A 23,605-nucleotide genomic window follows, 5' to 3' on the forward strand; every position below is an offset into this window, starting at 1 on the left:
CGCCCATGCTGGGAGAAGACCTTCCGTCCAAGTTTGCTATTTCATTCGCATGTGGGCTCCGCGAAAATAAATAACATCATTAAAATAAATTTGCTTTCATTTCGCGCCTTTCTTTCTGTTCTCCAATGAAGGAGAGCTGCCTGCTCTTCCCATTTGGCCAGCCAGTCTGTATCTGTTCGCAGAGTTAATTGGCGGAATTCTGACCGCAAAACCCCAGCGGTCGACCTTGAAAAGTGGCCTGCTCTGGGGGCGGGAGGGGACTGCATTTGAAACCCAAACTCGCCGCCAAACTCGCCTCGAAAATGTTCAACCGAAACCGTTTTTCCGCCGCGCTATCGATTTCACTCGAAGCTGAACAAGTAATGTGGCAAGTGGGCCTTAATTGCTCCGGCGACAACTGAGCGCAGCTACACTGCAAATAAAAATGTGCAGATCTACCAGAGATACCCCTTCTTTCTCTAAATCTAAACTTGTTTCTCACATCTGTTGTTTTGTGGAAAGGGGACCGGACCCCAAAGCTGGAACATGGAGAGAGTGCGTACTCGATCTTTATGATTTATTTGGGACGCGTGTGCGTTCGATCTTGACGGATCTTGGGAAAGTTTCAGACACTCTTTCAGTCTCAGTCTCAGTCTCTGAATGTAAAATGGAAATGTGAATTTTCCCGGCGCGACCGCAATGAGCGGTTATTAATCACCATAACTGCCCTCTGTCTGCCTCGTTTAATCCTTTCCTCGACGCTAATTTAATAATAATTTCTTCTGTTCCTTTCAGGTAAGCCATCGGACGCAGAACTGCGCTTCCTGTCTGGAGGAGTGGAAGAAGCCGACCCTCTCCGACTGACTAGCGAGTGACTCACCCACGCCAGATGGTAATCGCCCCCTGAGGTTGCCTCTGCCCTCCAGTTAAAGACTGGCATTATTTTAGTCAGGTTTTAGTGACTAAGAACTTCTGCAAAGTCTGTGGGTTGGGGCCAGAAATTCGGGTCGTCTAACGGGTAGAATAAAATAATCGCTCAGTCTTTATCAGAAACACGAGCGCCTGGAAGAGAAATGCAAAATAAAAGTTAAATCTTATCTATAGGGTTTCTACTTACTGAGAGTATCTGAAAGGTTGGTGCTGGCCCCAAAAGCTAGCCCGAATTGAGTAGTCATCAGGGCCATAATCATTGTTGGATTTCCATATGCCGAGCCAAGAAGGTGGCCATTGTTCTGTGCCAGTTGTGGCTGCACTTCTGCCTGTCATTTGGCATTATTGCCTTTTGTTTTGGCCAAACAGCTGTTAGTCATGGTACGGCCTGTTCTCATTATTGTGATTTTTGTCTGCAGACCCCTCCTTCCTAGCCAGAAGAAGCCGCCAGAGAGCCCTACCCCGTTTCTGCCGTTTCTGCGTTTGCATAAATCTTATCTGTGCCGAATAAACCGAGTTTGACAACCGAAAAATCGATAAACAAGTATTGTACTTCTACTCGCTTTATGTGTGTGCCTCTGGAGGAATATGGGCGCATGCGAGGGCCCTCCAGAGCGCTCTGCTGACAAATATTTGCCAAACTTCCTCGTTTTCAGGGCCTTGGTGGAGGAAGTTCGGCCTTGTCCTCAAGTACTGCGAGTTCTTTGACTCCCATTCTGTAGAGCCCAACGATAGGAATACATCTGTATAATTAGCCTCAAGAGTGCGCTCACGAATTCCAAACTTGTTCAACTCCACACATTAGACTCAGTTTATGGGGCGGCAGGAAAGCCATCTTAAATCTCCTTAAAGCGGCTCTTGGATGACAGAATTCTTGCGCCAGAAATGGTCAAGGCCGGCCATGAGCTAATAGCTCAGAGCTCAGAGACGTTGGCAAAATGCTAATGAACTGGAATGTTTGACACATCGCGAAGGCCCAAAATGGACTGACATGCGCTCGCTCTTGGCCAGGCCATAAGCTCTGGGCCAGCTTCAAACAAACTGCTAGTGGAAGCCATAAAGAGATTGAAAAGAAAACCAGTCTGGAAGAGAAGCAGACCTAGCCGATTTCTTTAGCTTGTGATGCACATTTTCCAATTAAATCTGTATCATCAAATGGAATTCCTTATATTCCCTATAAGTCTGTCTTAAAACCAATAACAGAAACTATAATATTTGAGACGAAAGTTGGCACATCTCTGAGACGCTTGGCCAAGGCTAGGGCTGCGGATGTGACCTAGTTTGCACCCCAGCTTAGATTACGATAATTATTTCTGGTAGGAGTCCAGTAGCCGAGCTGGACAAGAAATGTTAGGCTATCGAATGACACTGGAAGCACCAGCCGGACGTACATGCCCACAAAATCAACTGCCGCCCTTTGTCTCAGAGGTTTTGTGTGTTTCCCTGGCAACTTCCTCCCGCCGCTTTTTATGCAAACAGTTCGAGTTCCTCGCAAACAAAGGCCGTTCCTGGGAAGCGAGTGCGTCGCCCCAGGATCAATGACCCCATAAAAGTCCGTTATGGCCGCTGTGTAAGGAGGGAGCACTCTTCGTTCCCAGTTTTTTGCTTCCTTTTTTGGCCCGAACTGCATTGGAAGACATGGCAGGAGGAGAAGCAGAGGCAGACGCTGCCAGCCATGTTCTTTTATGTAGCTCCGGAGGGACTGCTGCCACAACTCCTACAATATTGCAGCCCGAAATGGCCAAAACAATGTTTATGTGCAATTTTCCCTCCTCGCATTGTGCGTAAAGCTGGTGCTAAAAATGGCCAGAGCGATAAAACATTGAAGTTCCGACCGAGATGTATACAGGGAGAAGAAAAGCAAAGAATTTAAAATTGTAGTACCTATCTAGAAGTCTGATTCATCAGAAGCGTGGAAGTATATTTTCACCTTTCATCAATAGCCCTTCAACAGAGAGCTATAGTTCTCAATATAGTTCTGTCACCCGACTTGGCGCCAGAGATATAAATCAATCTGTCCACTATTGTTGATTGCAGGCGGGAAATGTAGTGGACTGGCGGAACAGCGCCCGACTCAATTGAGATTTATTTCAGCAACCAATCAGTCTGTCAGTCAGTCGGTCAGCAACATCATAATGATCTCCGGCTGCTGCCCTGTCCCCTCCATGCCCTCCACGCCGCTCCATGTGGCTATGTGGATTTGCATTCGATGCACTTCCTATATACACCCGTCCAGCTGACGACAGTCGGAATGCGAAAGCGAGATAAGGATTCGAGCGGAGTGTGATGGGATAAATCAAATGTAGGACAAAGAGGTGCAACCAGGAAGTGTCTGAAGTCTATAAAGCATCTGTAAGTGCGTTTTTATAAGGAATTTCTTGCCAAGATCGGTGGACAAAGAGGAGGCCTTTATCAGGTGCCCCAATTAGGGGTAAACATGTTACAAGGCATTAATACCCATTCATGTTTACAAAACATGCTACAAAGAAGACCCATTCCCAAACGATATGGATTCCAGAACCCAATTGAAGGCCAGCAAGCCATAAAGCCTGCCTCTTACGGGAAAGTCCCCTTCTACCTGTTGACCTTTTGAGCTCAGAGCTTTAATTGCCGCCCATTTCTTGCTGGACTTTTACGAGCTAATGACGAGGAGGCAACTGCAGGCGATATCTGCGCAATTAACCAACTACAACAAGTTGTAGTGCGATTGCCTTATCAGCCACAACCGTCAATGGCTGACTCAGGTTGGTTTTTTACGAGCCGGCCTGGCACAGAAACAACACTGCCCAGATAGCAGAGTTGACAATTTTAATGCCGGGGTAAACAGTGGATTTGGGACTGGGAGGAGAAACAACAGAGAGGAGTCACAGACACCGAAATCCTTTTGCAAATAATGAGAACTGCTGGGCAGGTAGGACCCTCAACCTTACCTACAACCTATACCTATACCTACAACTCCTGATGAAAATCGACCGCAGCGGGTGTGAAATTTCACGGATTATCGGTAGGTGTCTACCCAGAATTGATTTGTTGCGCTGCCTGGAACTACACTTGGGGAAATGGCAGTACTTGAGCGCAGTAGGGCTATATTTGTGGCCTCTGCACTTGTCCTTTGGGCATTTCCCCGGATCACCTCGCGCAGGGACACCTGGCGGCGGTGGCATGCCTGGCACGTCAGAGAAAGAAGCATTCCGCCCAGGGGTGGTCCTCACCTTGGCAGACACTTGCTAGGTCTTCCGGGCTGTGAAAAATGTGCGAGCCGAGGCCTGTGGGAGGACCCGGGGTGTTAATTGCACAGGCACTTGACCTTGGCACTGTCGGAAAAGCGGAAAGTAACACAGAACTGCAAGGTCCTTGTCACTGAAGTGTCTTAGATTAGACTTCGGGCTCGTCTCGGGGGTCCGCAGTGGCCGCCCTCCTCCGGCCCCTGTTTCGCACTCGAAATGTAAACGCGGAGCGCTTTGTTGTCGATTCTGCAGATTGCCAGGGTGAGGACCCGGCCGGCAATCACTCGACCATCTGGCCACCCGCCGGGCTATTGTCTAGGGGCCGGCAGGCAGGTGCAGCTGAGAGATTATGAATCCCTAGATCGGAGAGATGCTTTCATGATTTCCACAATGGAAACTATTCGCAATGAGTTGCGATTGTTCGTCCTTTGTCCGAAGGAGGGATATCCCCGAAGCAGGCTTCGGCTGATTTGGCTCAGCGATGTGGGAAATAATTGGCTTAATTTTGATTGACGGGACAGAGGGATGGCTCCATAGAGGAGGTATAGAGACTAAAAACTGTTTAACACAATACATTTTCTTTGAAATTTCGATTTGAATGCAAAAGTCTCAAGACACAGCCTCGTAACCCAGAGCGGAATCGGGTCACGGCTCCTCCATCTGTGCATCCTCCAGCCTGCGTCCCTGTCAGCGGAACAGACACTATTGATTTATATAAATGGCCGCCTCGAGAGCACAATTTATGCACAACGCCAGCCAAATCGTGTAGGCAATTAATTTCCGCCAAGTGAGGGGAACATCAACAGGAAACCCGTAAAAAACCTCAATGGAAGTGCAACAAAAATGGGGCGGACGTATCTGGAATAGAAATGCAGCGGGGCTGGGCCCAGGCCTATTTATAGAGCCGATCAGTCCTTCAGAGTTCTTCTGTGGAGTCTGACTATTTAGATGTCTCGGCATTTTATGGACAGATCAGCGTCCGCTTTATGGCCTTCTAATGAAGGCAGCTTATCCCTTTCCAAACAGGCAGGTGTCCAGTTTTCGAGCAGACCCCACACAGACTGTAGAAACTGAAAGTCACGGGGATGATCTCAAGACCGAAAGACCCACCTCTCGATTGTTTGATTTGATCGGATGCGGGGTCTAGAGTTACCTGGCTGGCTGGCGCCTTGGCTGCTCCTCTTGCATGATTCTTTGTTTTCAAATCCGACAGCGGACGCCCCGCAAAGGATTCCTTCCCAACTTCATTTGTTGAGTGCCAAGCCCCCGCTCTCCAAGTGCTTTTCACGCCCCGGAATGGCGTACGGAACGAAGAGCAACTCCAACAAAGCGGCTTTGTGGCCTGGCAGCCCCATTATCCCACTCCATCCGCCCCACTCCCACAAGAGCTGCAACAGCTCCTTTGTCCTTCACTGTCGTCGTCGTCGCGGAACTCTCGAGTTACAATTGGATTTCTGATTCCGTTTCTCTGCAGTTTGTTGTTTTTGTTTCGGTGGTTCCGTGCCCAGGCCAAAGTTTATTTTAGGACCTGGGGGTTGGGGCTAAGGCGGTGTGAGTGGAGAGCGAGGGTAGCTTATAAATAATTCAAACTATGCCCCAGGAGCAGGTCGACTGCAAGCCACCTGCAAGTCAAAAGTGACCTTTGGCCAAAGAACAGTATCTTGGCCAAAGCAGGCTTCTATTAAAACATTGTATTAAGTGCGATTTAAATAAACTATTGGGAGGACGTTTCACTTGACTTTAAGAATAAGTTGAAGCCCTTATTTCAGCGCACTGGAAATAAATTTAGAGGAAGCCTGGCCTGGAAGCTATCAGGCGGGACGTGAGGAACATGCCCAAGTACCACTAATAAAATAAATTCTGTTCATAAACTGTACAAGGCATATGCAAATGAGGACTTTAAAGAGCTGTATTTTAGAAAACATACTAATCTTCCCGCTGTGGAGCTGCGCCTGCGCAGTTTTCGTTTTCAGACCTGGCCCAGATTGGCGGCAATGTTCGTGTCTGGCTCTCGTGTTGCACAGCTGACTGGGCAGCGAGCTTGCAACTGTTTGTCAGGTGAAAATTGAGGTGAAAGGCGGGCTACTGTTCCCAGCGGAGGCAGCGATCTGGCCGTCCGATTTCGCCCATTTGGCAGATGGCCGATAAAGACGATTTGTATGCCCCAAGTACCTCGGCCATCTGATGTCTTATTTTCGCGCTGCCTCAAACTTTCTATCCCTCCCATTAAGCAGCATTTAAATTGCAGTCTGCAGACCACTTTCCTCTCGTATTCACGCCTCATGCCCAATATCGATGAGTTCTATGCATGCTTTATGGCTCCCATTTCCATAAACATGTCAGAGCAGCTCGTATATAAATAATTCCAGTTTCCAGTTTCCTTTTTGAAACATTTTCGAAAATGCTCTTTTCAATTTGAGGAACCAAAACCCAAAACAATTTAATTAAACTGTGATGAGTGCGTATGTGCTTCGGGGGTTGGTCCCATTTCTCCAGCGATTTCAATTCAAGTTTTTTTTATTATTCAATTACACTCGAGAGTGCTGGAGCCGCAAATGCATTCCAAGCCGGAGGAGGAGGAGGCGGACTTACGTATGCATTTCGAATTTGTATTCAGAATCGATGGCCCGACTCCGACGTCATCGTCTCCTCGCCTTGTTTATCAATTAGCCACACATTCGATTCGATTTTTGTTTTCGGGAATGGGAGTGGGAGGAATCTCCCCGTCCCAGAAGCGGGAGCCACGCCCTTATCTCCTCACTCCCCCACCCTCCCCGGCACTAATCTGTTTATGGCTGCGAGATTTCTATTCTATTAATATTTTTCCCTAAAAGTGTTGGAAGTTTTATGATCCCATCACCCGGGATCGGGATCTGGGCCCAAATTGAGTTTGGCATATCTCGAGGCCCGGCAGTCATAATTCAAAATATTTAAATGCCTCCCAGCCATGATGGAAGAGTGGAGCTGGGGCGACCACTCGAAGAGGTTGGCCATTTCTCATGATCCAAACGGGAGAACCCATTCTTCTGTACACTATGTTCAATTTCAAGTTCACTTAGAAACCCCCAGGCTATCCAGTGGTTTCATTTTATTTTTTATGGCCCGCCAGCAGTTATTAATAAATATTTCGATGCCTTCGCTGATTGTTATACGAGCGAGGTCTCCGCCTACGAGGGGAGCAAGTCTCTATTGGCCCGACTGGGGGTTGACAAATGCAGATACAACGTGTGGGCAGAGTTCTGCTTTTGGCCCAGACTGCCTCTAAGCAAACAAACAAACGCCTGTAATGGCAACAAACACGGCCAGGCGCATCCTTAGCCGCGACATCCTCGGAAACGGCAGGCGGAAACATCAAAGGGCGACGACGTCAGTTCGTCAAGCAAGATACAAATGTATAGCAGCGCCTGGCTGTAATTTGTCCTATTTCAGACGCGAGGAATCCATCAACACCCGCTTATGACCCGGGCGATGACGGACGGGCAGACGGACGGGTGGAAACCCATTCGCCGAACCATATGGTCGCCTCCGGCTCAAGACCCAAGCCGATCCGGAGGTCTTGGCTCAAGCGTGTGATAATTTCCCATTTTCCGAGGGCGGCACTGGAAGAAACTACACACATAGTTAGAGATAGATTTCTGCAGTAAGCGTGTGGAAAACACAAGCCTTTCTCCGAGTGCCTCGCGAGTGATAATTTCCCCATGTCGAGTGCTATCTGGGCGTGGGCGTTTCTGTTGTGTTCTAGTTTTAATGAGTTTCCACTCGACGGAGGTTTCAGGACAACAGTCCTTGAGGCGCCTCCTGGCGCCAGTTGCCCGACAATCTGGTGTCGCTATTGTACTCGTCCTGGATGCAGACAGCCGGCAGGAATGCGTCCGTCTGGCAGCTGCTTATCTGGTGAGAAATCCAACACCTTCTGAAGACTGCCTTTGAAGAAAGTTCCCGCCTGGGCGGAAAAGTTATTGGGGCTTGGCCGATCGTCCCATTAGTCACTGCGGCAATCAATCACTCAACTTACTCCGGGTTAATTGTTTTCCGTAAACAATAAGTCAGAAGTACCCGAGAGCCGCCCTCTCCCTTCTCCAACAGTCAACAGATGGAATAGGAGTGGATATGGGTCGAAGGGAATTTTCATTAGTCTGCCCGTCATTAGCTGTGTTTTATGATGTCTCACCCATTAAGTAGTTTTGGCCGCCCCTCGGCAGTCCTATTCATAGCCCCATCTAATGGCCTCCCTTGGAATTTCATTTCATTTTTGATTTGCGTGCCGCGGCTGGCGAGCCAAAGGCTGCCAAAAACAGACTGTTTACTTATGCTTGTAGAACGAGCCCATCCATCTTTGTTTCCGAATTATACCAAAGATGTCTTTATTGCTCCGCGTGTGCCAAAGTTCAGGTAATCCGTCAGTTGTAATCCCCACAGAACCTATATTCCAACTTAGTGGCAGAAATGGATTGCTGCGGACGGATCATGCCTTTTAAATCAAATACCGAATAAGGCAACATGTTCCATGAATCGCTTTGGGCCACAATCATAGCGGTCCTGCAGCCCCCAGTACCCACTTTCGACCCCCAGGAGTTTTTTCGCCAGAAACCAAGACCAGTGGGCGGGGAATATCCAACAAAAGAAAGGCGAGACTCAAAATAAATATATTTTTATACACAACACGCTCCGCACAAGTGACGGCCTCTTCATGACGCTGCGTTAAACGGCGGGCGTGGTAAAAATAAATACGAAAATCTTGCTTTCTGTATTTTTTCCTGGGGTACTTGCACCACTTTGTGGTGCGGTGGGGCGCTGGGGCATCGTGTAAAACAAAAAGCCCTGACGCGTGTGACATTTGGCGCTGGCGAGTGACTTTTGGAAAAGGGGAGCTCCTCAGCTTTGAAATGCTGTTTCGGAGGATGCCCCGGTCCGGCCGCAGAGGCGGGCGTGTCTTCCACTGGTAAGTGAAGATGCGAATCGCATCTGTATCTGCAAGATGCTCAGCCCGGTCTCAGACATCTGCGTGTTCTGCTGCTGGCAGCTGCCTTAATTAGACGCCTTTCTGGGCAATACTTACCCAAAAGTCTGGCCCCGTATCTCCATAATATTATTTATGCACTTGCTAATTTTAGCACTGCCCCTGCTCCCAGATACGTAGGTTCCTCTTATCAAGAGCATCTCAACATGCCGGCAACATGTTAACTGATTACCAGAGCAAGCCATTCGCCGCGCCTTTATTTCGGGGCTCAAGTTGTCAGCATTTCGGTTGCCTGGCGGCGTGACTCTAAGCCCATTAGATACACCGCATAATAGATACTCCCCTACTACCCCAGAGAGCTTTGTTCACCTTTTGAAATATGGCGTAATGGGGAATCAGTGGCTTGTAATTAACAAAACTTACATCCCCCTAATTAATGCGTCTCCTCCACTCTTCCTTCCAGCTGACTATTTTCCTGCCACTCACGAGTTCTCAACTCACTCTGTGATACGACCCAAGGTGCAACATGGGCGCACTAAGCGCAGCCTGCTATCCACCCTGGATGCCACCGTAAGTACCCGTCTTAGTCTTAGTATCGTTTCAGGTAACTGCCCTTAGTCTCCAGAATTGTGTGATTAGATAAGCTTCCAGATGGCGGCACTAACAAGTGCACTAACTTCCTAGAACAATGATCCTTGAATGTTTTAGAAGTTAAACATTCAAAACATGTCGCGGAAAACTAGTGGAAATTTTCGGTACAATCATTTCAAGCTCGGAGGGCAAAGTGTGGGCACAGCCAAGCCCGTTTTAATTAGTTTCAACAAGCAGCCACCCGAAACATGCGCGCAGGACATGGGGCAGGGCGGAATTCCCAGTTAACACCCAGCGGAAAGGACATTACACGTTTGCACCTCGACACGCCCGCAATTTGCATGTGAAAATGAAATAAGCGGGGATGACCGCGGGCCTGGATGACCCGGAACGGCTTAATCTCGTTAGCTTGCTCCTATCGTAACTCATCTCTCCCTTCCTCTTTCCAGGACGGCCTTCACACGCCGCAAATCAGCCTGAGCTACATACACGGGGGTCAGCGAACCATCATCGACCTGCAGAGGAATGACGGCCTGCTCCCGGAGAAGCATTTCCTGCGCTACCAGAACTCCACCAGAGCCGGCTCTAGAAGCGGCCACGTGGTGCGCAATTTCACCAAGACTGAGGTTGATTTGTGCCACTATCAGGTATGCTTAGGAATCCTGTGCCCTTTTCCTTCAATAATGCATTTTTTGCTCAACCAGGGTCATGTTCGAGGGCAACCCGACTCCATAGTGGCGCTTTCCACCTGCGGGGGCGTCCTGGATGGCATCGTCTTCGATGGACGGGAGACGTACTTCATCCACCCCCACGTGGAGAGCACGGGGCGCCTGCAGGACCACCACTACCTGCTGAGGTAAGTTGGGAGAACATTCTAAAACCATATTCCATATTTCATATTGTCCGGATCTTCTTAAGCCTTTTATGCGTTGTGATACCGATCAAGGTTATCGAGTCTTGTCCCTCTCTGGGAGAGAGGGTCTCCGTCCGTCTCCCACTCTGCTTAAATTTTAGATATACAACCTAGAGTCAGTGAAGGGGCTGCGCAAATGTTTGCCTTTCCGTAGGCCACAAATATTTGCGGGCTTTGTTTTGTCAGGGGTATGTTTGTCCAATGCCCGTACCAGAGTATCCCCACCCGTGACCGAATTCCGCCTATCCATTATATTGCGGGCCGTTGCCGGTCACTTCCGCTACTAATTTCTTTATGGAGCCACGGAAATATCCAATTACCTTCGATTCGTTCTTCCAACAGGCAGGCGGACAGGCTCCCAACGAACGCCACCTGTGGCTACGACAGCCACACGGATAACCTCAGCCACGGCGAGGATGCGGATGACAACACAGTTCGGGGAAATCCTTCACTGCCACCTCTCCACCACCTGGACGGTGGGGAGTTCCAGCACACTCTACTGCGGAGACGCCGCAGCACGGACGGCAGCAGTCAGCTGATCCGGGGACCCTACAACGCCAACAAGTACTCCAGCTACGTGGAGCTGGTGATCGTGGTGGACAACAAGGTGTACAAGCACTTCCAGGAGAGCGCCAAGAAGGTGCACCAGCACTGCAAGAACCTGGCCAACATCATCAACGCGGTGAGTGAGAAAAGATTAATCCGAACCCGAGGCAAGTCCTGATTTTCCTCCTATTTCAGCTCTACGTGCCCCTTAACATCTTCGTGGCCCTGGTGGGCGTGGTGATCTGGAACGAGTCGAACGAAATCGAGTTCTCGAGCGATGGCGACGTGACCCTGCGCAACTTCCTGAACTACCGGAGCACCAAGCTGGTGGTGGAGCACCCCAACGACAACGCCCAGCTCCTGACCAAGGAGACCTTCGCGGGCGGCGTGGTGGGAAAGGCGCTGAAGGGCCCCATCTGCACATACGAGTACTCCGGCGGCGTGAGCATGCAGCACAGTCCCAACACAGCGATGGTGGCCACCACGATGGCCCACGAGATGGGGCATAACTTCGGCATGGAGCACGACTCGCCGGACTGCCACTGCCCGGACGAGAAGTGCGTGATGGCTGCCTCGAGCACCTCGGTGGTTCCCGTGAGCTGGAGCAGCTGCAGCATCGACCAGCTGACCATAGCCTTCTCCCGGGGAATGAACTACTGCCTCAGGAACAAGCCGGAGCGGCTCTTTGAGTCGCCAACGTGCGGAAACGGATTCGTGGAACCGGGGGAGCAGTGCGACTGCGGCTTGCCGGAGCACTGCCAGAATTCCTGCTGCAATGCACACACCTGCATGCTGCACTCGAACGCCTCCTGCGCCACCGGAGAGTGCTGTGACCTGGCCACCTGTCGGCCGAAGATGGCGGGCAGTGCCTGCCGAGAGGCGGAGAACGAGTGCGACCTCCCCGAGTACTGCACGGGCGAATCGGAATACTGCCCGGCCGACGTCTTCCGTCGCGACACGGAGCCCTGCGACGGGGGCCAGGCCTACTGCTTCCACGGAAACTGCCGCTCCCACTCCAACCAGTGTCGCATCTTGTGGGGATCCACGGGGGAGAACTCGGAGCACTGCTACGACAAGAACATGTCCGGCGACCGGATGGGCAATTGCGGCTACAACCGCCTCAACAAAACCTACATGCGCTGTGAAGCTGAGCACGTGAAGTGCGGAATGCTGCACTGCATCCACCTGAACGAGCGTCTCGAGTTTGGAATGGAGTCAGCGGCTGTGCTCTCCCACTCTTACGTCAGTCACGATCGCAAGATTGTGGCCTGTCGCACCGCCGTGGTGGATCTGGGCCTGCAAAGTACAGATCCGGGCCTGACGCCCAACGGAGCCAAGTGCGGCGAGGATAAGATGTGTGTGAACCAGAAATGCCTTCCCGTTTCCACCGTTCGCTCCACGGGCATGGGCAAGGCCTGTCCGGACGACTGCAACGGAAACGGAATATGCAACAGTATGGGACACTGCCACTGCGACGTGGGCTTCGGAGGGGAGTCCTGCGGCAAGGCGGGATCAGGAGGATCTCCGGACAGTGGACCGGCCACTGATCCAAATGGTTCGTACTGACTTACCGAATCCTCGCAATCCTCCTTTCAATTAATGTTACATATTTTCCAGGATCCCCGGGCCTGAAGCGCTTCCTGTGCGTCCTGTTCTTCTTCGTCCTGCCGGTCGTGGGGATCTGCTGGTTGCTCTACCAATGCCACAAGAACGGACTCTTCGCCAGCGGCAAGCTGAAGGACAATATGTATGTATCGACGACCTCCTCCATCAGCAGCAGCGCCTCTCAGGGGAGCAGCAGCCCCGACAGCAGCACTATTACTTCCTCACCCCCCGTAAAACGTCCTGCACCTACTGCACCCCTCATTAACACCCTTCCCCTTCCTGCACCCACGGTATTGGTTACTAACACGGCCCCGGCCACCATCACTAACACCCACACCCTGTCGCGCCACAAGTCAAATCCGGATGCAGTGCATCACGTGCACATACAGCCACCCCAAGTGCCGAAGAGCCAGAGCTACGAGATGCCGCCGCGCAAGCTCTCCACTGTCCCCGCCTCCAGCTCCTATTCCAATTATAAGAACATCGACACTGAACCCCAGATCACAGACAACAGCACACTGAGACGGAAGCTGGACATCACGGCTCCGCGGTTGCATGCCACCACGAATCCGCTGGCGCTCACCGAGGGCGCCCAGTTTATACAGAGCGGCCCCGCGAGGTGCGCCCCCTCCAAAAAATAGCCCCCAGGGCTCACTACCGCTTACACTGCCACAAAATGTTGCAACAATGCATGACTGCGCTTCGCCAAAGTTGAAAGCTTTAGGAAAACTATATACACATATGAGATTTCTTGCACAATTAGTTAATAGAACTTTTAAGAATATGATAATTTTAAATGACTTGGCGCGAGCTTATAGTATCCTTGCAGAGCTATAGGGAAACTATATATACTATACCATACCAGAACTAGATGCAAAAGGAGTCGCCGCCTCTTAAATAATACTTCAACTTTGAATTTAAATCCAAGTGGCATTCCTAAACCTAGTTGTGACCAAATGTTGTGAAATCTGTTCTAAGCAATTAATTAAGCTCTTAACTACTATTTCTTTTCTTAAACTTTCATTTCATTTATTAAACAAGAGGGGATGCATATATCCTTGCAGTTAGGTAGCAGCTTATATTATTATATACATATCGGAATTTGTACAGTGGGCCGATCTCTATGAGAATTACATGCTTACATCGACTTTGGAGATGATCCTGATCCAGACTTTATATACTTTAGAAAATTATAATACCTTCTGCAAGGGTATAACAAATTAATAGGACTATTCATTCGAAGGTCTTAAATATTTTTTATGAAAAGGATCTGCAGGGATATACCTCGACTTCGGTTTACCGAAGTCAGATTATCCTTTCATTTTAACCCGCCACGCCCCCTTACGCCTCTAAACATATACTAACTACACAGCCTGAATTGTGGATTGTTTCTAGTTTTAGTTTATCTGATTTTTTGTGTTTTGAAATAAACCTTTAGTGGTAATTGCTTTGGTGTTGGCTTTGTTTTTACTTGAATGTTTCTTGCTTGACTGTTTCTATAAGCTACTTACCTCCCCAAAAGCTATCTTTTGGTGATCCATCACTGGTATTTGGTTCTTGCACGCTCTTCTTTTGGTATGTTACACGCAAACACTCGAACTTCTAGAATCCTTCCACGAACTCACTTCTAATCCACATTTGTTCATGTCCTTGCAGCCTGAAGTCCTCGGGGGTGAGCAAGCCCGCTACCACCAGAAGCACCCAAAACGGCAGTGGCCCTCCGCCGGGCAACGGACTACTGAAGTCGACGCCGAGTAGCACGGACGACATGGACTCCGCCCTTCTAAAGACACCGGCCGATTCAGCACCGGCAACCGCTGGAATGTTTGGAAAATTCGATGGCTTCACCTTGCGGCCCTTGAACGACGCCACGACGCCTTCAGGAAACTACAGTGGGCCGAACGTGGCCTTTGTGCAGCCCACCGTGCAGCAAGATGCTGGTGCGCCCCAGCGAGCTGCTCCTCCTCCGCCGGCAACCAAGACACCATCCAGTCCCAAACCGGAAACCACTTGGGTGCGGCCGGCACCGGCATTGCCCCCACCCAATCCGGGATCCACAGCAAGGCCAATAATTTCGCCGCCGAAACTGGATTCCAGTACCTTGACCATGGTACCCCTGAAGGGCAGCACTGATGATTTATCCCCTCGCTCGGGTTCTGTTCCACCTCCGCCAGTGCCCCTTCACTCGGACCCCAAGTTGAATATGAAACGAGATGGCACCATTCGCCGGTTGACTTCCTTTTTGAAAAAGGACGAGAAACCGCCTCTGAAGGAGAAGACCTACATTGACAGGGAGCGGTTGAGGACCTTGGAGATATCGGCTCCCATGCCAGTACCTACTGCCCCACAGACGGAGTCCTCGAACTCCGATTCGGAGACCACTCCCCGCGAGGAGGAAACCCAAAACCTGGTGAAACGGGCCCAATCAATGAGATCTCCTACCAAGAAGGTCCCCTTGCAGTCCTTCGGCTCTATGCGCTCTCCACCTGGGCTGCCACGTCCCAAGAGTGGTCAGGTGAATAACTCCAGTGGAACCTCCAGACCGAAATCGCCCCCTCCTAGGCCTCCACCAGTGGTGGTCAAGAAGACGAACTCGATCATATCGGCCTCGGGCTACCAACGACCAGTTTCCACGGCCCAGCGGTCGGTCGAGAACACCTACGACGACTGCGAGTTTGTCGAGCGGGAAGCCCGCGCCTCCAACGACGACATCTACTCGGTTATCGACGAGATTCCGCCAGCGGCCCAAACTCTGAAGAGAAGCGATCTGGTGGCCAACCGGACAAGCAATGGCAGCGACATGGGGCTGCTGAACGAGATCGTCAATGAGCTGGAGAAGATCAACGGAGAGTCAGTATACTCGGGCAAGCCAGTGGCGGTGGGAGCCACTGCTCCTGCAGCAGATACTCCCAAGAGTCCCCAACGACCTGCTCCGCCCAAGCCGGCTAGCAGTGTCCTAGAGGAGAAGGCAGCAGTGGCAGCCAGCACATATCATCGGACTGCGGCTGTAAACGCGCCAGTGGCCCGGGTTAAGCCCACAGTGGCGGACAAGTCTGCGCCGCCTCCCAGCATGTCTAGCTTCAAGCCGCCGGCGGGAACCGGCGGTCAGCCTGTGGCCCCAGTGCCTCTCCACCAGGCCAAACGGAGCAGCGGCGGTAGCATCGCAGGAGGAGGAAACAACACGGCCTCCCGTCCCAAGTCTTTTGTGAAGAGCACAAGCAAAACACTGCCCAATGGAACGGGGGCGACATCTGCGCCCTCGGCCACTATCCAGAAGCCCAAGCCGCTCTCGGCCAAGCCATCGTTTAGCGGCGGAGCAGCTGGAGGTATTCCGGGAAAGCGGCTGAACGGGGCGGCGGCCCCCACTCCGCCCACCGTGAAGACTACAACGGCGCCGAAGTCCAGCATCGCGTCGCTGGCCCAACGATTCGAGCAGAACAAGTAGACTAAGACCGTGCACTGGGCGGGGGCGAGGGCCAGGGCGAGGTGTAGGATGAGACGTGAGACAGGACACAGTTCCTTACAGATTATTTAGGTTTATGTTGAAGATGATTCCGTTGCTTTCGGCTAGTTTGTTTAAGAATACCATGTATGTGAAATATTTTTCAAAACTCGTTTTGATGATACATTGAAAAGTCCCTATTCATGAGGGCAGAATAATTTTTAATTTGAGTGTACATAATCAGAGAAAATGTTTTTTGTTTTTAGGTTTAAATGTATTCTTACGAAATCATAATTTTCAGTTTATATCTAACAAAATGTATATTTATCTTTATTTAAGTTAAAATGGAAGTTAAAAGAGATTGAGATTGTGTCTATGGAAGACCATGACATCACAGATGCAGTTTATTTTTCAAAAACTATGAAGTCAGAGTAGTTATCGCCTCAGCCCCGAGGAGAAGCAAGCTCCCGCCCTCTGTGGATTCGACTTTTAAGCTTTAGTTAAGATACTCTGACTGCGACTAAGCCCGACTCGACTCTGATATTCATTCCTGAACCGATCGACCCACTATTTAGGCATAAGCATGGCTTCACTCATGTGCTAAGTTATGTATCTCAATTAATATGTTAATGTTTAAGCGCCGCTTGTTAAGTTTAGTTTAGCCCTAACCGTGTATGCAGGCTCTTCGCCGACACCTGTATTTATGTAACATGTTTGTATGCAGTAAGAGTATGCTTTTGTAAATAGAAACCAAAGAAGTTCAATTGTCACAACAAAGCGCCGCCTCGAGTAATCAATTAAAAGATGTACAGCTGGGATATTGAAAAGTAAAGAGATGAGGAGAGAAATATGTAAACTTAAAAAATAAGAAACTAACATTTTGTAGTGAAATCAATTTTAACTGTCTCAATGTTGCGAATTACGTTGTATGCTCCTATGTATGTAACGATATCAAACGTGTATAGAACCGAAGTTATGTTATAAAATATATGTTCACCTAAACATTAAATAATAGTGTTTGATTCTATTTTTCTACAGGAAATATATAGATGGCAAAAAGCAAGGCAAATTTAATTTGTTAACTTGGGGGGAGAGCAAAGAAGATATATTTTCTTTTTTGGTACCATAAAACAAAAGAAAACAAGATTTGTTTTTATTGACCTTTTAATTAAAGCGCTAACTGAAAATTTAAATAGAAACAAATCTTATTAAAAAAATTTACAAAGTATCAGCTACTTTCAAGATTCCGGGAATTATGAAAAAAAACTTATTTTTAATTTGAAGGAGAGCAAAAAAGATATATGGTTTGTGGTACAGATTTTCATATTTTATGAAATTTATTGCTTTATTATTTATTGAAAAGTCAAAAAGGAACAATTGATGGTAATCATCTTCAAAAATTTAAAAAGTAACAGCTGTTACACGATTCCCGCGATTTATAAATTATCTGGCAACACTAAAAAGTAAGAAGAAGCATGAGCGCACGAAAGGTAAACAACTTTTAAATTTCTTAAGCATTTTAAACAATTTCCAAATTGGGAACTGCGTAGGCAAAATGGGTAAAATGTGCCTTCAGCGAGATGAACCTCACCTCAAGCCCAGCTTCCTCGGGCGCCACTCCAGCCAAGAGAACTCGACGTACCGGCAGTTTATCCGAACTTTCAAGGACCCAAACCGAGAATTCATCGATCACCCAAAATGTGGTGGATCTCACGTCGTCGGAAAATGATGAGGAGCCCCCACCGGCCATCAGCGAGAATTGGATTGAGGGCTTTGCTCCCAGCTCTAGCGAGGAACTGGCCGTGCATCCCAAGAAGGTCGGCGAGGTTCGCAGTTGGCTGCTGCACTGCGAAGCAGTTAGAAAGAAGTTTCCCGCTCAAATATGCCTGTTGACGGGACCTACAGGCGCGGGGAAAACTGCTACCCTACGGGTCCTGGCTAGGGAAATGGGCTACCAGGTCCAGGAGTGGATTAACCCCGTGGATTGCGAGGTAGTCACGGTGCTGGGCGATCAGCCAAGTGGCAGCGGCTATGTGGGCTCCCACTTTGAGGCTTTCAAGAGTTTCCTGCTGAGAGCTTCGCGTTACAAATCCCTGTTGGTGTCTCAGGAGAAGCGTTTGCTTCTGGTCGAGGACTTCCCCAATATCTTCCTCGGTGAAGGAGAGGCTTCCTTTGAAGAATTGCTGGAGTAAGTAACTCCTTTTTTTGAAAGTTGTATGTTATTTATGACAATCTCTTTGTAAAGCGATTACTCCTCCTATGGGAAGTCACCGCTGATATTTATAGTTGCGGATTCCAAGTCCCGTGGGCTGAACATCAGCTTTCGTTTATTTCCCGAGCAACTAAAGGCCAAGCATCGCATCGAGCACATCACCTTTAATCCTATTGCAACAACCATCATGCAAAAGTCGATGAAGTCTTTCTGCTCCGTGATGCAAAAACCCCATAACAAGACCATCTACAAGGTGCCGGCGCAGACAGTACTAGAGTCTATTGTGGTGGGCGCCCAGGGCGACATCCGAAACGCGTTGATCAACTTGCACCTCAGCTCCCTGTTGGGAGTGCCGAGTATGCCTACCAAAAAGCTCGATGTGAGTGTGGCTGCAACCACCAAGGGTCGCAAAACAAAAGCTCAGAGCACCTTAAAGTCAATTGGACGGGATGAGTCCATCACCCTTATGCACGCCATGGGCAGGGTGATGAACCCCAAGAGTAAGTTCTGGAAGGAATGCATCCTCTATCTCCCCTTATCATAAATGCTTTCAGTTAACGATTCGAAGCGGCTGCAGCATAGTCCAGAGGGTATAACCGAATCCTTTCGCACCGAGCCGCGAAACTTTGTCAATTTTATCCACGCGAACTACCTACCCCATTTTAAGGACATAGGGGATATTGTGGACGCCATTCATGACTTGGGTTTGGCGGATTGCATGCTAAACGAATACCGGGATGATAACCTTTCTGTAATGGGACTTAACCTGGCTATCCGCGGGGCTATGCTGGCCAATAAGGAACCGATCAGTGGCTGGATACCAGTGCGAGGACCCAAGAAGATCCAAGTTAAAGCCGATGCAAGCTTGGAGGAACAGAACCTGCTAGGTGTTAGATACGCGGCCATTTCCAAGAGCCTTTATGCGACTGAATACAGATCTATGGTGAAGCTTATCGCCGAAAAACTGAAAGATTCTGGCCAAACTACTAGGGCATAGATCATTTAATGTTTGTATTTAATATAAGTTAACATTTAATATTAAAATCTGTGAATTTAAAATAAAATACAAGATGTCGCAATCGAAACGTTTTATTTCCTACAAATCGGATTCATTAAAAAAATTCCATTAAAATCGAGGCAACGTCTTTAAACTTTGAAGTATTTTACAGATTGAATGCCAACAAAATACATGGGGGAGGCTCATAATGCTAATGAATGTTTTGGACAAAATGCGGATGATGATGACTTAAAACTAAACAAGGTTGGACATCAGGGACATGGTCCCAGGATGTCAAAACTTCCTCTCGTTTATATACACTGTCGGAGGGCCATTTCCGCCTTATTTTACATCAGCATCGGCCTGCTTTATGCCGTCGCTGGAGTTGTCGTCCTCATCCATTTGGTTGCTGTCCAATAGAGCCTGGCGTTCCTCCTCATTGGCGTGGCCGTTCAGGTGGATAGGGGAACGGGATCTGGAGCGAGAGCGGCTTTTGTCGTGCCGCTCGGCATGCCCGTTGGCTATGTTCAAGCCTGCTACGCCCATTTCGTGTCCATCGCTGCTTGACGAAGAGGAGTTGCTGGACGTGCTTGACGTAGAACTGCTGCTGTCGCTCTCACTGTCCTCGCTCGAGGAGTCCATGGGCGTGGGCTGAAGCAGCTCTTGTGGCTGCTGCGGTGGTTGCTGCCTGGCTTGTAGTTCCCGGGCGGAGCTGGGTGTGGGCGCCACCGCAGATGGTGGGGAGGCGGCGGCCGCAGCCGCTGCTGCCGGTCCGGCTGAAGTCGGGCACGATCGCAGATAATGGGAGCGGATCACTGAAAGAATATTTATGTTACAAATTTGAAAAGTTAACTTTTAAAAAGTCTCACATTGATTCTCCCTGCTCAGCTGGCGTATCTTGTCTTCCAATGCTCGTATCTTAGCTCCAAACTCCTTGGACACGTTCTGGGCCTTGGAGTAGCGGTCCTCAATTGCCAGGCACTCCTGGATCAAGTCCTGCTTGCTCATCGTCTCCAAACGCTCCAGACGGGCCCTCTCGTAGACATTGGAGAACTCCTTGGAGAGGAAGAGGACCTGGTCCTCCGTCTGTGAGCTGAAGCAGTTGTCGTCGGAGTCGTCTTTGGGCAGCTCCGACATATGCTCCTCCATCAAGAAGCGATTGGTGTTGTAGGGCACGAGCAGCGACCTGGAGCGGACCAGCTTGGTCCGACTAGAACTCTGACGGGGATTTCCTTCCACATGGCCGCCTCCCGCACCCTTGGCTGGCATGTCCAGCTTCCACTGCGGATATTGATTCTTGGTCTTCTTGGGTAGCATTTTGGACTTCTTCCCGCGACGATGCTTGCGCTTAGGGATTCCTCCGCCCCCTCCTCCGCTGCCCGCTCCACTTCCTCCTCCTCCGCCGCCACCATCTAGAGGCCTTTGCTGACTGGTGCTATCTGAGAAGGAAGACAATTGATATAATCGCCATAATTTTAAATTCGGACGCCAAAAACCAGCAATAGAAGCAAGAAACCATTCTATAAGCCAATCGCCTTTGGGTTTCCTTTTTTCCTCAAATTATTACCTGTTTTCACCGATTCTGCCATGATACTGTCCCGAAGTTCAGGTGCGTCGCCCTCGGAGTTCACTTTAGTTTTTAGTTGATAGTTCGTACTTTTTCAAATTATCGAGCTTGCGAAAATTCAGATTCTTCTAAACATTCTAAACCGGAATCCAAACAATCTCCGAAACTCAACACACGTCCGCACAGTGGCAATTCTTTTTCCTTTTGTTTTGTGTTTTTTTTTTACTTGTGCCCACTGTATTGATACTGTGGGATTTTTTTTGCAGCCTAGTGTGCCCAGAGGCCGTTCCTACATTTCTCCTGGTTCAAAACGTCCAACCCGGTTCGCGAAAAAGGGAAATAAATGTGGGTGGATCCTTCCAGTTCGCAAGAGAAGAGGAAATTCGATTATTTTAAATATTGGCGCAGAAACACCTAAACTTTTAAACAATATTTGATTAAGTTATCATATTTATAAGAGCTACTTTGTAGAAGTGGTAGGTTAAGTAGAAAATGTAGTTCGAAAATATTTTTGACGAGCCATGAGTTGAACTTGCCAAGTTTTGCCTTTTCCTAGTGGCGCGTAATTCAAATTGACTGAGTATCAATAAGTAACTTTTTCGTTTCGCGGTCCTTTTATTATCCTTATTACAACATTTTTTATTGAAAGTTTTTAAAATCTCATGCAAACAAAAGTCCTTTTTTAGGCCCTTAAATTATCATGTATCCAGTCGATGTAGGAGGCTACCCGGGTGTAGACGTCCGGCCAACCGGTCGTGGGGCAGGGAACGGGTCCAAAGGACACAAGTCCTCCCAACAGGTAGCCATCGTTTTTGAAGAGCATCAGGGGTCCCCCGGCGTTGCCGTGACACTCCTTCGCATTGGCCAACCCGCAGAGCTGGGAGGACTGAATTTTCAAGCTTTGGGCGGAGTACTTCTGCTGGCACTCCTCAATCGAGGAAATGGTAACGGTGCTCTTCTGCATCCGCGGACTGCTCTTCGCCTGCCAACCAGCGAGCTCGGTGAGCAGACCCTCCAGCTCGTCGGCTCGGAGCTGCTTGTTGGGCAGGCAGATCGGCTCCACGAACTCACTGAGCTCCGCGGGAGCAGCCAAGCGGATCAGAGCAATATCGAATAGTTGGCTAAGGTTAGTGGAGTTGTAGTCAGGATGTGGGACCTGCTGCTCCACAGCGATGTCCTGGTATGGCGGTGCGCATTCCGCCTGCTTTGTGTCCTCGTGGTACTGGCAGTCCGGATTGGTGCTTGTGTCCCATTCGCCCAGACGAACCGCTGTGATGTGTAGATCCAGGGCCGCAGCCTGGGAGAGACAGTGGGCAGCCGTCAGGATGTACCGTTCACTGATCAGGACTCCCCCACAGCCGTGGAACTTCTGTTGGTTAGCTGGGATTCAAGAAAGGTCAGATGGGATTTTTTGTAGTACTCTAAGACCCACCCCTTGTGTACTCTATCAAGGCCAGCCAGGGAAACTCCCGGATTGTCGTCGCCGTCTCATTTGATCGTTGCCACCGCACCCTGCCACATTTTTGAGGCAGGAATGGATGAGTCAAAGCGCCCAAGCCTGCGGTGCTGGGGCAACAAACCTGAAAAGAGCAAGAAAATAATACGTCTAATTATCACAATTTTCGGTTATCTTCTATGGGTTTGAACCCCAGCGGAATGTGGAGGCTTTTTCCAGCGGAAGCGGATCCCACCCTGGGGATGCCACAGCGAAATACCTGAACGACTTTGTCCTTTGTTCCACAGTGATTATCCCGCAGAAGGTTTCGATCGCTCTGGGAGGGATTGCCAGAGGTCAGGAGCCGCATGAAGTAGTCACAGTCCCGAATCGAAATGCAGTGACCTGTGACCCTAGTGTTCTGAATTTTGGACACGCAGTTGAGGGGTAACTCAGCTGGAAGATCGGAGATAGGTGGTTGGGAGATTTAGCCGCGTTCGATTTAGTACCGGACTTGTTTGTGATTCCGTACACTCACCACTCGCAAGGCCAACAACAACAACAACGGCTGCGACAAGTAGAATTGGAAAACTTCCCATGCCGGACCGGATCGATCAGATATACAGCTACAGCTTTCAGACGATGTGGGTAGCGAACGGCTGAACGCCCAAATGAGACTAATTTCGAGCAGGGGTCTCAGATTGTGGATTACCGGAGAGTAGAGTCGTGTTTATACTCTGGTGCGAGTGGAGCCGGGTCCAGATAACGTAATCGTAGTTGTGCAATCGGGGCTTTTATACTCTTGCAGAGTGTATAATCACTTTCTTAGTCCCAGATTGATAAAAAGCACCCTGAAACATCCTCCGTTTACTGTTGCTTAGACTATGAAAGACATAATATATGTCCGGAAAAACCTATATGGCATAAAAATCCCAATTCAATTGAAATTGAATTCAATTACTGCAGGGTATATGAACTTCGGTTCCGGACGTCCTTCTAGTTGAAGCTTTCTTTAACCCTCACATTTTCAAGATTTTTTGAATTTTCAAAGAAATTGAATTCAAAATTTGTGTTAAAAAAATGAGGTAACGATTTAACCGCAAACATCTTAAAGAATTCTCCAGCACATTTTAAAGGGTATTTATCACAGAGGGAAATTTACTGTCGATTCCCTGATGATTTCCCGAGGAATGGATTTGGC

General features: G+C 49.2%; 4 protein-coding genes across 5 annotated transcripts in view; 2 read left to right on the forward strand and 2 right to left on the reverse strand.

Moving 5' to 3' along the window:
• The window catches only part of LOC6500322 (disintegrin and metalloproteinase domain-containing protein 12), a 31,589-nt gene extending 14,387 nt beyond the window's left edge, over window positions 1-17,202 (forward strand). For both annotated transcript variants that reach the window (XM_032453146.1, XM_014911017.3), the window contains exons 2-8: window positions 9,560-9,666; window positions 10,137-10,334; window positions 10,392-10,543; window positions 10,943-11,282; window positions 11,342-12,701; window positions 12,764-12,893; window positions 14,408-17,202. In XM_032453146.1, the coding sequence (XP_032309037.1) occupies window positions 9,560-9,666; window positions 10,137-10,334; window positions 10,392-10,543; window positions 10,943-11,282; window positions 11,342-12,701; window positions 12,764-12,893; window positions 14,408-16,196 (4,076 nt within the window). In that variant the 3' untranslated portion in view covers window positions 16,197-17,202. The remainder of the gene's footprint in view (window positions 1-9,559; window positions 9,667-10,136; window positions 10,335-10,391; window positions 10,544-10,942; window positions 11,283-11,341; window positions 12,702-12,763; window positions 12,894-14,407) is intronic.
• A 410-nt stretch (window positions 17,203-17,612) lies between these two features.
• On the forward strand, window positions 17,613-19,541 carry LOC6500323 (cell cycle checkpoint protein RAD17). The gene is made up of 4 exons (XM_001952935.4): window positions 17,613-17,683; window positions 17,744-18,381; window positions 18,439-18,905; window positions 18,960-19,541. The coding sequence occupies exons 1-4, from the start codon at window positions 17,669-17,671 to the stop codon at window positions 19,400-19,402; spliced, it is 1,563 nt and encodes a 520-aa protein (XP_001952970.1). The 5' UTR covers window positions 17,613-17,668; the 3' UTR covers window positions 19,403-19,541.
• LOC6500235 (protein HEXIM1) lies at window positions 19,479-21,279 on the reverse strand. The gene is made up of 3 exons (XM_001952936.4): window positions 20,970-21,279; window positions 20,272-20,841; window positions 19,479-20,217 (listed from the first exon to the last, which is right to left on the reverse strand). The coding sequence occupies exons 1-3, from the start codon at window positions 20,989-20,991 to the stop codon at window positions 19,745-19,747; spliced, it is 1,065 nt and encodes a 354-aa protein (XP_001952971.1). The 5' UTR covers window positions 20,992-21,279; the 3' UTR covers window positions 19,479-19,744.
• Window positions 21,280-21,560: 281 nt separating this feature from the next.
• On the reverse strand, window positions 21,561-23,094 carry LOC6500234 (serine protease easter). The gene is made up of 4 exons (XM_001952937.4): window positions 22,943-23,094; window positions 22,685-22,860; window positions 22,402-22,549; window positions 21,561-22,349 (listed from the first exon to the last, which is right to left on the reverse strand). The coding sequence occupies exons 1-4, from the start codon at window positions 23,001-23,003 to the stop codon at window positions 21,652-21,654; spliced, it is 1,083 nt and encodes a 360-aa protein (XP_001952972.1). The 5' UTR covers window positions 23,004-23,094; the 3' UTR covers window positions 21,561-21,651.
• Between the last annotated feature and the right edge of the window lie 511 nt (window positions 23,095-23,605).

This window comes from Drosophila ananassae, chromosome 2L, assembly GCF_017639315.1.
Source record: "Drosophila ananassae strain 14024-0371.13 chromosome 2L, ASM1763931v2, whole genome shotgun sequence".
NCBI classification, from domain to species: domain Eukaryota; kingdom Metazoa; phylum Arthropoda; class Insecta; order Diptera; family Drosophilidae; genus Drosophila; species Drosophila ananassae.

Excerpts from the sequence above, each read along its gene's own strand:
- LOC6500234 (XM_001952937.4), bottom strand. The coding sequence starts at position 23,003 with ATGGGAAGTTTTCCAATTCTACTTGTCGCAGCCGTTGTTGTTGTTGTT. Across the intron at positions 22,861-22,942 it reads TGTTGTTGGCCTTGCGAGTG|CTGAGTTACCCCTCAACTGC; the intron begins GTGAGTGTACGG and ends CCGATCTTCCAG. Across the intron at positions 22,350-22,401 it reads CTTGATAGAGTACACAAGGG|CTAACCAACAGAAGTTCCAC; the intron begins GTGGGTCTTAGA and ends CTTGAATCCCAG.
- LOC6500235 (XM_001952936.4), bottom strand. The coding sequence starts at position 20,991 with ATGGCAGAATCGGTGAAAACAG. Across the intron at positions 20,842-20,969 it reads GGCAGAATCGGTGAAAACAG|ATAGCACCAGTCAGCAAAGG; the intron begins GTAATAATTTGA and ends CTTCCTTCTCAG. Across the intron at positions 20,218-20,271 it reads GCTGAGCAGGGAGAATCAAT|TGATCCGCTCCCATTATCTG; the intron begins GTGAGACTTTTT and ends ATATTCTTTCAG.
- LOC6500323 (XM_001952935.4), top strand. Across the intron at positions 18,382-18,438 it reads TCCTTTGAAGAATTGCTGGA|CGATTACTCCTCCTATGGGA; the intron begins GTAAGTAACTCC and ends CTCTTTGTAAAG. Across the intron at positions 18,906-18,959 it reads CAGGGTGATGAACCCCAAGA|TTAACGATTCGAAGCGGCTG; the intron begins GTAAGTTCTGGA and ends AAATGCTTTCAG.